The sequence below is a fragment of the Myodes glareolus genome, chromosome 5 (assembly GCF_982192425.1).
Source record: "Myodes glareolus chromosome 5, mMyoGla1.1, whole genome shotgun sequence".
NCBI classification, from domain to species: Eukaryota; Metazoa; Chordata; class Mammalia; order Rodentia; family Cricetidae; genus Myodes; species Myodes glareolus.
Window position 1 is genome coordinate 87,443,286 of NC_142030.1, and position 13,842 is coordinate 87,457,127.

General features: G+C 42.2%; 1 protein-coding gene across 2 annotated transcripts; it reads right to left on the reverse strand.

The window, feature by feature from the left end:
- Nucleotides 1–7,859: 7,859 nt before the first annotated feature.
- On the reverse strand, nt 7,860–13,327 carry Znf281 (zinc finger protein 281). Of its 2 annotated transcripts, none has more exons than XM_048430940.3 (2): nt 13,191–13,327; nt 7,860–12,970 (listed from the first exon to the last, which is right to left on the reverse strand). In XM_048430940.3, exon 2 carries the CDS (start codon nt 12,954–12,956, stop codon nt 10,290–10,292), a length of 2,667 nt encoding a protein of 888 aa, XP_048286897.1. In that variant the 5' UTR covers nt 12,957–12,970; nt 13,191–13,327; the 3' UTR covers nt 7,860–10,289. The 2 variants fall into 2 exon arrangements, with proteins under 2 accessions (XP_048286897.1, XP_048286898.1); XM_048430941.3 differs by having other exon boundaries at nt 7,860–12,974; nt 13,191–13,316.
- Between the last annotated feature and the right edge of the window lie 515 nt (nt 13,328–13,842).

The window sequence follows — 13,842 nt, forward strand, 5'->3', positions numbered from 1 at the left end:
ATTGTTCCCAACTCCAATTACTCTTGTCCCTCCCTACTTTTGAGACAGCATGGCCTAGAACTTGTGCTTAATGCACGCTGAAATGTCAGGTGTGCACCACCACACCCAACCCTCCCCCCACACCCCACTGCTGGAGACCAGACCCCAGAGCTGCTCATACTTACTAGGCAAGTGCTACACGCCTACTACATGTTACATACCACTGGGGTACATGCCCAGCCCTTCCAAAGATCTGCTCCTAACTGCTGCCCATTTTATGGTGGCAATCTACTCAAAGCAGTTTTCTTACTCCAGCACATTTCTGTCCTCTCAATAGAAGCTATTAGCACATAATCAGCTCCCACTTGTAGCAACTAAAAATGTCAACCAGTACTGCCCAGTGTTGTCCAGTAAACAAAACAACCACCAAACCAACCACTAGCCTCAAGCTCTCTCTATGGTTTCTTTACCACGAAGGACCTGGTTAAAGCGAGCAGGCATCCCCTAGAATAAACACCCCTCTGCTGGTACTCACGGGCTAACACTTCTGGACGGCTACGTGGCCTTGTCCGGTATGTGTAAAATTTAATTTTAATTTTTTTTGAGACAAGGTCTTATTATAAAAGCCCAAACTGACCTCAAACTGAAACTATCTCCTGAGCAGGTGCTGGAATTACCCCATGTCCAGATTTTGGATCTAATTGTAAAGCTCTCTATACGGATCTTCCATAAGGCTAAGTACGACTTTGGTGGACGAAACAGCACAGCGGTTTCACAGATCTACCAGGGTACAGGCTCAAGTCGGAGAGTTTCCGTCTGTCCAGTGCCTGCTCTTCACTAGAGATGACCTGTGACCCACAAAACGCAAACTACCATCAGTGAGTTAAAGCTCACGGTTGCACTCTTCTGACAGACGCACTTTTTAGCCTCTTTGGGGTCTTGACACGAGTCACCTCTCCCAGCACTTGTGTCTACACGAGTAGACATTCACCATCACTTACAGTAGGAGATGTATTTGTTTATCTAAGTTCATCACTAGACTTCTTGGTTTTGTTTTTTGAGACAGGGTCTGAGCTATAACTCTGGCTGGCATGCAATTTGCTTTGTAGACCAGGTTGACCTTGAATTCAGAGATCTGCCCACTGAGTGCTGGGAATAAAGGTGTGCACCACCTTATCTGCACATTTTAGTGTTTTGTGTTGTTTTTTTTTTTTCTTTGAGACAGGGTTTTTCTGTGCATGTGTGTAGCCATAGCCGTCCTGGAACTCACTGTGTTGATCACGCTGGCCTCAAACTCCGCCTGCTTCTGCCTCCTGATGCTGGGATTAAAGGTGTGCACCACCACCAACCAGCAAATTTTTGGTTTTGAAGTGAAGTCTTACTATGTTGTCTAGTCTAGATTTGAGTTTTATTTGCCTCTGTCTTCTAAATTGCTGGGATCACATGCATGGGCCACAATGCCTGGCTCCCCACCACAGGAATCTAGGGACTGAACCAGGGCCTCCCGCATGTGAAGCAAGCACTCTCACTCCCATCCTCAGGCCTCCAGCACTGGGGACAGTAAACCAAATCAACAAAGTCAAGCTATACAATCATCAAAAACATTTTCAACCACCTCTAAATTAAAAGTGATGCTATATTTAAAATAATAATTAAAATTTAACATGTGTTTATGAGTGCCGTACATCAACAGGCTTCACATAATTTAGTGCTTTTACAGAATAAATGACAGGAATACTAGCACGTCTCAAGTATGAGTCAACTTTCTGATTTTTGCTTCACTCTGTTCAAAAAACACACTTGAAGAGACCGTTTTCTAAGATGGGGCGGGTGGTCTCACTGTGTATTTCAGATTGGCTTCAAATTAAAAATCCTCCTGCCACAGCCTTCTAAGCACTGGGCACCCATTGCCCAGTTGAAGAAAAAAAATACACACACATACACACCCTTTTCCTTAGTATTCAAATTATTTAATTTTGTCTTAGAATAGACATTTCAGTTTACCAAATGAAACAATTCTTTTCTTGAAAAGCCTGCTCTTTGATTTACATTTTAGTACAAACCCAAAGTGCTGAGCATTTGAAAGCCTCGGGAAGATGTGGTTTGTCTTGAAACAGGAGAAACCAGATACTGTTTATAACTTACATGAACAAGGGATTCAAAAAGTAATCAGTTTTTGGAGCTCGGTTTCTCAAGTCATCAGAAGCCAGGTTCCAGCCGTGGTTGGTGTCCTGCTGATAGGCCCAAATTCCCTTTCTCATCACAACCCTCATAGCTCCACACACATTAATCTTATTATTGTGGAGCAAGGTCCCCACCATCAGCTCTTGCTAGTATCTGTTTGAAAAAAGCCATTCTTTAAAAAATATATTATATGTATATATATATTTATATATTTATTTCCCCAGTAATGGAAAAAAGTATATTCAGTCTCCAGTAATTTGTGTTCTAACTACCTTGTTACAGAACAAGAGCATGGGTACAGGAAGTGAGATAAATATGACCATCTAAATCACTATTTACACGTGGTGAACCAACCATCACTGATCAAAGGCAGCTCTATATACATTTGGAATTTCTGCTCTCCCGGCTGTCCAGATCCCCAGCTATGAGCAACGTTAAAACCAGCACTTCCAGGCTGCTCCAAGGCGACTTTGCTCTTCACTTCCAGATGGAGCAATTGGCTCAGCTGGGCGAGTGACAACATATTCCAAAGCAAAGCTTTCTGACAAACTACAGAATATATGTCTATTTCCAATGTGGAAATCTGAAATGTTATTTCCATAATTGAATGTCGTGGGAAGTCTTAAAATTATTTCATTGTATAACCAAATTTCTATAAATTTTTCCTTGCACATTGTAGAAACTTCAGTTACATTTGTAAACGAGTTGACAGACTTTAAAGGCAAAAGGTATTTTCATTTTCATTCTTTTTTTTTTCTGGATACAGGGGCTATGTAGCTCAGGTTGGCTTTGAATTCTCCATCTTTCCATCTCAACCTCTCAAGTATGCATCACTACACCATATGATTTAGATGTTTAATGAGACCAAAGAGGAAATAATTATGTTGTATCAAACATGCTAGGCCATTCTAGAAGCCTCACATACATTTTAATACTCAAATATTGGCCCTGTAACTGGCCAGCAGTAGCCCACTGTCCATTTTGTCATTATTACCAGTCTTCCAAATGAATTTAATTCATGACTCGACCAGTTTTATAAGGAATCAATAGTAAGCAAGCCCATTAATATTCATCCCCACTGCTGGGCATGGTGGCGCACACCTTTAATCCCAGCACTCAGAGGCAGAGGCAGGGGATCTCTGAGTTGGAAGTCAGCCTGGTCTACAGGGTGAGTTCCAGGACAGGCTCTAAAAGTTACAGAGAAACCCTGCTTGGAAAAACCAAAATCACCCCGGGATCCTTTCTGTCTCAACAGTTCTACAACTTTGTTTTGTGAGCTATATCTAAAGTTCATACATTAGTACCTCAGAAAAGTACTCATCTACATTTAGTGTAATCATGACCAATTTTTTCTAAATTAAAAATGAGGCCACTAAAAAAAAAAAAATGCAATGACTTTGAATTTCCCTATGCCAATTCTCTAGACCAAACCTTTAAAGACCAAATTCGCAGGGAAGATGGTCAAGATACATATCCCCAACTACCCCAAACATGGCTGTGCAGATACTGGCACTCAGCGGGCTTTAAGATAATTCAACACTTAGAATTCACACAGCTGCCCCCAAATTGAAAGAAAGGAAATGTTTTACAACAGGATCCTAACTCAATTTTAAGATGCAAAATGAAAGACTAGATTTCTGCTGAGACGGTAACCACCATAGCCGAGGCTGGCCTCAAACTCGCAGCAATCCTCCTGCTCTCACCTTTCCAAGTTTTGGAATTTCAAGCCGAAGTTACCACACCCTGCTGGGGAGACTTCTAATACAAGTGGAAAGCAATGTCCAGACCAATTAGAGCTGCTCCGCATTTAAGACATCCCAAGTCATCTTTCCACCCTTACCGCGCATGCAGTTTCTATGGGTCACTAAGTCAGACCCTAAAATAAACAAAAAGGCTTTCCAGCTCAATTCATAAGCCAATCAAGGTCATGGGCTGGCTCTTCATGGGGACCTACCATGACACCTATGTGCAGCTCTTATTGTGAAAAGGGAACTCTCAAATGATTGCTCATGGCTTTTTTGTAGGAAAGAGGCAAGTTTTCCCGCGACCAAACAAGAAACGCTGCTGCTGCTGAGCTCAATTTTGCAATCTACTCCAAACTTTGAATCTCAAATCAACACCGAAACTTTAACCAGGGCACGCATACCAAACTCACTCATCACTTTACTGGAACTCTCTATGTAGAGCAGGCTGGCCTCAAACTCAGAGATCTACCTGCCTCTACCTCCCCGGTGCTGGGATGAAAGGCATGTGCTACCACTGTCTGGCTTTTTTTTAAATCCCATTTTAAACCTTGGTTTTCCAGGGGATAATTCTTGTATGACACTTTTTTAAAAAGCAGAAATAGCTGAGGATATAGTCATTGGTAGAGCATTTGCCTACTTCAGTGCAAGACCCTGGTTCAAGCTCCAGTAGCACAAACTAAGCAGTAGAGTACACAAAGGAACTCGTCACAGCTTAAAACTTCCAAACAGTTTTTCAAGGTAAAACTACAAAATAAGGCATTCCAAGTTTTTATAAAAATCACTCAAAACCATTGTTATAATGTATTATGCCTTTCCACAGTATACTTGTAAATTGCTTTTCTGGTGGATAGGAAATTTGGATTGACTTTTTTTTTATCTTAATTCCTAAATTCTATGCATATTTATTTGGTCATACATAACAAGACTTTTGACTAGCCTGGCAAAAATGAATTACTTAAATCTTTACCAGTCAATGGAAGCCGTGTCATGAGTTACTAAAGAGCAGATTTAATATATAAACACAAAGGTTAGCCACCTTTTTCCTAGGAGAGTAAACAGAAGGTCACCACAGTTGTCTGTGTAGAGTTATTTATTAATTGTTCCACAATAGTACTAAAGTTCAAAACAAACCAAAGTACCACAATTAGTCTGAACCAAAAGAATGACAAAAAAAGAACGGATTTCCAAAGATCCCTTTGCCCTCTGGACCAACTGCCTACTAAAACTGTGCTAACATTTCCATTTCCCTTGCTCCTTCCAAACTTGTTCCTTTTCCTTTAAGACTTTAAGAACTGTCCCTTAATACTCAACCCCTACCCATTCATCCCTTATTCTTTACAAACACAGAAAAAAAAAAAAAAACCTCACAAATCTTATCCCTGGGAATATAACGTCTAAATCATCAACTGTCCCTTCGTTATTTTTTTATACTTCCCGAGAACGAGCCATTTCAAAATATAGCATATAAAAAATATTTTCATGTCTTATCTTGCACAGTACACTTCAGCCCAGCTGAACACATGGGCTTTGAGTATAATCTTACTCCTGATCCATACGTAAAAAGGCATGGGCCGGTTGTGCTCTGCCTGCAGATCTGCCAGTACAACCCAGAATCCGCTTTTGAACAGCTAAAGAACTTCCAGAATTGGCTAATGATTATATCGCTACCACTTCTGTTGGTAGAAACACTGTCACAGCCCAAGCGCCCGCAAGGTGAGAAAGGGTGCGAAGAACTCCAAGTTCTACACACGTGCTCTGTGACTGGCACAGCAAACAACTTCAAGGCTTTATATAACCTCAGTGCTTCCCACAGGCGGTGAGGAAATGAGCTGCAGATGAAGAAATTTAGGACTGGATACATTTCAGGCATTCATTTTTTATTTGTACAATAAAATTTCAGAATATAGGCATCTTCTAAGGAAGAAATTCTTAATAGGTGTCCGTCCATACACAAGACTAAGATATGTCTTGTTGACTGACTTGCAAATTATCATATGTAGATGTATTTCCACTAATGTGCAGTCAGAGAGCTGAGTCTACCAAGTGCCCAATCTGTGAACCCCACACTCTTAGACAGTATTTCACTGCATGAGCTACAAAGTTAGTCATTTAGAGTTCTTCCAGGCCGGCCTAGTCTACAGAGTTCCGGGCCAGCCAGGGCTACACAGAGAAACCCTGTCTCAAAACACAAAACAAAACAAAAATTAGAACCTACGTTAGCCAGTCACACTTAAATATATTTTGAAGCAAAACAAAAAGCAAAGCAGAAATTTAAAAGTGTATGATCTCATAGAGGCAATGCCTTGATTAAAACTAAGTAGTCTCAAATTTTCCATTTTTTTTTTTAAATCAAGGGTAAGACAACAGAATCCCAAGGCGCTATCTTTAATGTTGTGCATTCCAAGTAATAAATTAAGGACATAAAAAAATAATAACATAATTCCCCTAAAAGTCCATCAGGAACTCTAGCATCTCAGAGGGCACTGCCCAGACCCTGACACCGTGGACAGCAGCTCCAGCAGCTAGGGGCCTTCTCAGCGCAGTCCTGCCTTGTGTCGTGAGACTAGCTCGAGTCGGTCTGTATCTGCCAAGACCATGAAGACCACGAAACTCAGAAAATGATAGCCTTTAGAATGTTTTACTCTAAAAATAGTTTGTAGTTAAGATTTCTTTTTCCCCTTCTCTCTTCAGGGAAGTTCTGTTCAACAAGAACCTATGAATTTAGAGGCTAAGGGTTATACATAAGGTTAGCAACTCAGATAGTCACCAAGTCAGGCTTAAATGTTACTAAACCTAATTATAAAATGCTGATTATCAGGGATGAAAACAATATTGAAGTGGACAAGAACGTCTGTCTAGTAAGTTAGTGCAATACATGAAATCTGAGGTAGATGTTTGTATGTTTGCAATACTTAAAAATATAAGCACATTCCGTTCTCATGAAATTACCAATCAATAACTGCAGAAAAGCAGTCCCCACTGTATATGTATTTCAACAGAAACCCACCGCAGTGCTCACTACCTCACACCTAATGCCTCTTTTCGAGACAGGGTTTCATGTAGCCCGGGCTGGCCTCAGACCTCATTAGGTAGCCAGAGATGATCCTTAACTTCTTATCCATCTGTCTCCACCTCCCCAGTGCTTATCAGGCAGAGCTGGCTAACTTGGTTTGAGGGATAGAACCCAGGGGCCTTGTGCATGCTGGGAAGAACTCTATCATCTGAACTACCTATATTCCCAGCCATACATGGTCTAATGCCTTAAAAACAAAAGCCGTTGATTAAAACGGTAATATCTGTATATATTCCATAAAAGGAAAACAAAAGGCAGGTAAGCGGGTTTTAAAATTCTTATCTGTTTGAGCGAAAACAAGCTCTTCAGGGAATCAAGTAACTGGAGTCATCTTAGATCGAGTGAAACTTCCTTCTGCTTAGTACTTGAATTCAAGAAACCAAGTGTGGGAGTAACTATGGCAAAACAATTCTGCCTTCTAATTGCAAAGGCCCATGCTTACCTTTACTATAACTTATGTACCATTACACACATACACACAGCCTCAGAGCATTCTACTACCCTTCAGTATGTTCATTCCTAGTCCATCAATATCCATGCCACTAAACCTACAGCAGTTTTCTTAACACCTCAAAAGACGTGCAACTTTTTCTTTAGACAAGGTCCCATTGTGGCCCTGGCTGGCCTCAAACTCTGTAGACCAGTCTGGCTGTGAACTCAGAGACTCAAATGCCTCTGCCTCCCCAGTGCTGGGACGAAGGGCATGGTTACCATGTTCAGCTTCTTTTAGCATTTAAAGTTAGTACTTACTTCAAATACCTTTACTACATCTTCTATATTACAATTTCACCTTTTCCTTCTAATACCTACGCTCTCAATTTCTTAACATGTTAGCTGCAATTTAGCTTCTTTTTTCTTACTAAAAATGCTCAAGACCATTTTAATCCATCAATCTGTAATTTTATTACAACCTTCTGAGGCAAAAGGATATATAACACCTTGAGCCAAAATATTGAGTTATGATTTTAAATAAAACCTCAATAAATATCTCCCTAGGATAATATTTAGGATGGTTAAACTAGTTTCAATATAGTATTAATTTACATATTAGATTTCTATTCCTTATATTATTGTGCACCTCAAACAAAATAGTCAATGCATTTTCATATAAACCTAGAAAGACAAAATACATTAAAAATACAATAAAATGCAAGCTCCTAACTTACAATTTATACCATTAATGTGACTAGTTTATGAAATGTAATCCACAGAAAACTGAAAAATATGACTAAGTGATATCTCCTTTCTTCAATTTTGTGATTAACAGGACTTTTATTGGTAGTAAACTAGAGCAAACAATCAGAATAATACATATGTAGTATTCAGTACACACAATAAAAGTTAAAGAAATTCAAAACCTGTATAAAACAAAAGCGAGCGAGAGAGAGAGAAATCATACAGCTTAAGAGATACAGGGGTAAAGGTCCTCTCCATCCTTTGATCACACTTGTCTCTGTACCCAATAGAACTTACTGCACTTAATAAGACATACAGATATTTTAGTACTGAGTGTATTAAAAGAATTAAACACATTTTCTAAGAATCTTTCAATGACAAGTTGGTACCCTTTAGCTAACTAAAGCCAAAGGAAGGTGGGAAAAGGGAATTAACTAGTATTTTGTAACCATTTTTAATAATTTCTTATTTTCAAAACACTGCTTTTATAACAGAAGTGTTTTACACTTGCACAATATTAATTACTTTATTATACATGGAAGCCTGTGGTAGGCTGATTACACAATAAGACTGCAAACAACCAGTGGTACTTTTCTGACGTCAGAGAGTTCATAAGACTGAAACATCACCAAAAGTACATAAAAAACTCATCAGCATAAACATCAAAGTACATTAAAAAATATAATCAGGAAAAAAATACAATTGCTAAAAAGTGGTTTAGAGCAGAGCCACTGCCTATCAGTAGCTTCAAATGGCAATTAGCGTTCATAGCAAGTTTTGATGACTTTACAAGATCCCTGTACAATACTGACTAATACACCCCTTCAAAATGTACATTAAAGGCTGCAATTTCACAAAGAGTTCTGATGTCACTAGTAAATATATACTCTTATCTGTTACACAAGCTATGCTACCAGGTGGACTTACAACCCTTTAACATCTATAGCTTGTACATGGAAATCTGTATTGGGTTTGTTTAAAAAAAAAAAGGTGAATAAACTATTGTTTAGTTTAGTATTTAGATGCCATAAGACATATAAAATACATAATCAATCATCTACTAGATGATAAATCACTCTAAAATTGAAACCATCACGACAGGGAGAAGGAACAAGAAGGCCCAGAACTTTAAGAGGAAGTTAAGAATAAGTACCAAAAACCAGAAGTGAAGGTGGTACGTAATAGCATAAGTGAGAGAATGCTTTTAGGCCATGTATAATGAATAATGCATACCCCTAATTTCAACGTATTACGCGAATCCAACTTACTTTCTAATACTGAAACCAACCAACCACTTGGGTTTTAACACTGTACTAGACATTAACAGAATCACTTAATGGAATTACAGCCTTGTTATAGTTGGATAAAGAGGGTGCTTTCCCCCCCTCTTTCTTTTATTAAAGCTATCATTCCAGGCTTTGATCAAAGATCCAAGAATATTTGCTCTACCAAGCTGGAATGAACGTGGGTTTGGAAGTTTGGAGTACATTTAAAAGCTGCAACAAAATATAGGTAGCCAACAATCTCAGAATTTTGGATCAGCCCAGACAGAGATAGCATTTGAAATGTTTTCGATCCCTTACTTAAATGATGAAATGTATATTCTATCAGCCCAGAAGGAGCAATCTGAAATGTTTAAGATCCCTTAACTTAAACAGTGAAATGTGTATCATACTATTTGTAAATTGGATATTCCATTACGGTGATAACGTACAGAATTCCCATGCGTTATTACACTTTCCTGAGAGTAAAGCAATTAGAATAACCTTAATCCTAGCAACAAAGTTTTTTTTTCTTTTTTCTTTTCTTTTTTTTTTCCTGTAGTTTTTGTTTTTTTGTTTTTTTTGCATTTAAAACTTTTGGGCTATTCCCTGACAATCTATACATGTAAATTTGATTGCTAAACATTGTCACTTTGAATGTCAAACTATTTTTAATCTATTGATTTTGATTAAAAATCATAATACAAACAGCTAAAATCACACTAACAAAATAAACTAAATATGAAAAGTTGCATTGAAAGGGCATTACATTATTCTTAATAGGATCGTGTAGAAACATTCCAATGGCAGTGTTCTCAAAATAAAACAAAATTACATTAGAAGACTCCCAGCCTGGTCACTCTTGAGACCTTACCTGTAACTCTGGCTGGTGGGTGTCTTTACTCTTGTACTACATGGCTCACTTACATCAGACATCATATTTGTATACCCTGAGAAATCTGACACTGAAGTCCTTACTCTATGGTCCACTTCTCCATTAGAGTTAGTAATAAAGGTCATTGGCACCCTGCTGCCCGACTTAAACTGAGAACCAAATGCTTGTGCAAAGTTCTCAATCTGGTACGTTGTTCTAGGCTCTATGTCTTTCTGAGGATCAATCTGGCTAGCTAACTCCTGAGATGGAATCTGAAAGCTTGTTGAGGACTCTAAATTTTTCTGTTGTTCCTTCTGGCTAGTCAATTTCTGAGATGTGGACTGGAAGGCTGATGATGTCTCTAAGTTCTTCTGAGAATCTATCAGATCATCCAGCTCCTGGGAAGGTGTCAACTGCTGATGTGTAGCATCCAAAGCAGATAAATAAAGACCTGGTTGAGATCCAAACAACATCCCAAAAGGAGGCTTTGGCAATGAAGATGGCAACACTGAGGTAACAGATTGGCCAAAACCACACTCCAAAGGAGATGTAGTGTATATCTGTTTTTCTGGAAACAAAGTGTGGTTGTGGAGAGGTGAAGACAAACTGACAAATTGGAAACCGTGTCCAAGAGTAAAACTTGCGTTAGTGGATTTTTCAAAAGCCTGTTGGAGGTATTTGGAGTATTCTTGTAACATGCTTGTTTTATCATTTGAAGGTGTTTGGGTGCCTGGGCTCAGATTTTCTTCTTGAACCAATTCTGAGTGTTCTGAGGTGTGTAAATCCACTCGTGGTTCTGTTAAACTGAAGGGATCTTCCTTCTGTGTTTCTGATTTGCTGGAATACTGATCCAAAATACTTTGTAAAACCTCGTCAGGAATTCCAGACTTGTCATGACAAGACTTAATTTCAGCATTTAGAGCTGAGGAGTCAATAAGTGACAATGGGGCCTCATTGTCCAAAACACTGACACCTGCAGACTGAATGACTGACTGTTGGGAGACCATGTGTCCTACGTTTATAGAAAAGGCACTGTTGCTGCTGGCAGTTGGTAAGTATCTTCTCTTCTTTGAAAACTGCATGGCATCATCATAATTACTACTTATCTGACCTTGTTTGCCACTTGTACTTTGGAGAAGACCAATGGTCTCCACACTATTATTCGATACTATGCCAAGTGAGCCACTTGGTTTACCAGACAAGGATTTCTGCCCAACTACATCTGGAAGTGGAGACACAAAATTAAGGTAGCTTTTATCTGTATTCTTTCTGCTTCCTTTCTTAAAGATCAATTTTGGCACCCTTTTCTGTAGTTCATCTATTCCCGTGCCAATTATGCCTCCACTGGTAGACACTGTAGGCATTTCTACTGAATAACTCTGCATGTTTATATTGTTTGACATTTGTGAGTCATTTGTTTTGCCAGTCTTGTGTTCCTTATTTTCAATAGCTATGCTTTTTGATTTCGATTTTCTCCTTGAAGAACTTGTATTTCCCTGAGACAGCACAGCCAGACTACCCATATTACTATGGTTGGATGACCCAGGTTCTGCACTAGCGGCCCCTTTTGCTATGGCTTCACCACACGTGCGCCTGTGCTTCAGCAATCTGTCAGTTCTTGAAAAATACTGTTGGCAAGTGTCACACTTATATGGCTTTTCTCCACTATGTGTCCTCTTGTGTCTCTCCATATGGTACTTCTGAATAAACTTCATGCTGCACTGATCACATCCAAAGGGTTTCTCTCTACTGTGAATTTTCTCATGTCTCTGCAGTAGGTATTTCTGAATGAAACCCATACTACACTGGCTGCACTGGAAAGGCCTTTCTCCCGTGTGAATGAGGACGTGTCTCCGCAGGTGATAGGAGCTCCGGAAAGCAGCACTACAGTGGTCACAGATATGAGGTTTCTGACTTGGGGAGAGGACGGCACCTTCTCCATCTCCAACCAACGGTTTGGAAGATGCACTTGGCTTCCTCTTGGCTTTGATTCCCTGAGATTCTGGCTTTGGCCTCTTTGCCTTTTTGACGTTAGTGTCCTGCTTTGGCTCCTCGGTGCCATGGTCATCAGTCCTGCTACCGCTGCTCAATAATACATCACGGTGGTGCTGGGCTGGTTGCTGCTGGACATGCTGGTGGAGAATACTGAGGTCTTGGATGACGCCGTGGCTCCCCCCTTCCCCGCCTCCTAGGCCCGGTGATCTCTCTTCGGCCCCAGCGAACAGCCCCCCATAGTGGTGGTGGTGGTGGTGATGGTGGGACTGCTGCTGCTCCTCGGGATCCGCGGGTTTCTCCTGTTTGATGCTCACCAAGGACTGCAAGAATCCCCAGGAGGTCCTCTGCGAAGGGAAGGCCGCGGCTGACGCCGCCGGCTCCTTCTTGAAAGTCATGTCCGGGGCTGGCGGAGGGGGGGGCTCTGCGGCCGGGGCTGCGGAGGTAGAGGAGGATAACACGCACTGCGGGGGAGGGGCGGCCGTCCCCGCCGGCCGGGTGAAGCTGGTGACCGGGGGGAGCCGGTGGTTGAACATAACCATACCCTGGGGAAAGGTGTGCTCCATCTCTGCTCTCCTGCCGCCGCCGCCGCCGGAGCTGCCGCCGGAGCCGCTACCACCGCTACTGCCGGGACCGCCGCCGCCGCTGAGGAACCCGCTGCCGATTTTCATACCCCGGAGGAGGCCTGGCTGCGGAGAGGAGGGAGAGGAGGGAAGAGGGGGAACGGCGGTAGGGCCGGGCCCCGGGCCGGGACCACCGCAGCGTTTGGGACCCGCCGCGCCGCCGCCCAGCCCGCACCGCGCCCGGAGCCCGTCCGCAGCCCCGCTGCCTCCGACCCGGCACGCTCAGCCCCGCGGCCTTCCTAGTCGCCCCCGCGCCCGGCCCGGCCCGCCGGCCACACTTACGGGTTCCGCCACCGCCGCAGCCGCCGTCGCCTCCAGTTAATAAAAATAACGCCGTCCTCTCCACAATGGAATTAAAAGCCTCCCCGCTTCTGCGCAGCCGCGGCGCGGTGTCTGCCGGGAACTCCTCGACCGGACCAGAGGGGAGCTCTACGGACTCAGTGCGCCTGCGCCGCAGTTTCCGCCTGGCCGGTCTGTCAATCAAGGGGGCGGTTGGGCGGAGCTGCTGGGGGCTGGGCGGGAGGGGCGGGGACTTAGAGCCCGACGGCGGAGGGGCTTCCGCAGCGAGGGGACGTGATTGGTGGTTGCGTCGAGGGGCAGAAAGTGGCTGAGGGTTTCTGGGGAAAAGACGCTCTGGAGGTGGAACCCTAGGGGCGGGAAGTCGGGGGTCGCCTGGAGAGCGTGTTGCAGCGTGGCGTGGGAGCCGCTGAGAAAGAGGTTTGCAGACGGTGGAGAAACTGAGGACTGAACTTTGGCATTTTCTTCCCTTAAGGGTTTGGATCTAGGTACTGAATCAAAATCAAGCCTAGAAAAGGATTCCTTGAGGCACTTGTGATTCTGCCTGAAAGCATTATCCTCGTGGTAGCATTGATTACAGATACCTGTTACTCCTTCCTATCAAATGGGGCAGTAATAACGCGAGCCCTTGCCTCTA

What these genes read in the sequence shown, in the direction of transcription:
- Znf281 (XM_048430940.3), bottom strand. Translation starts at nt 12,956, where the DNA reads ATGAAAATCGGCAGCGGGTTCCTCAGCGGCGGCGGCGGTCCCGGCAGT.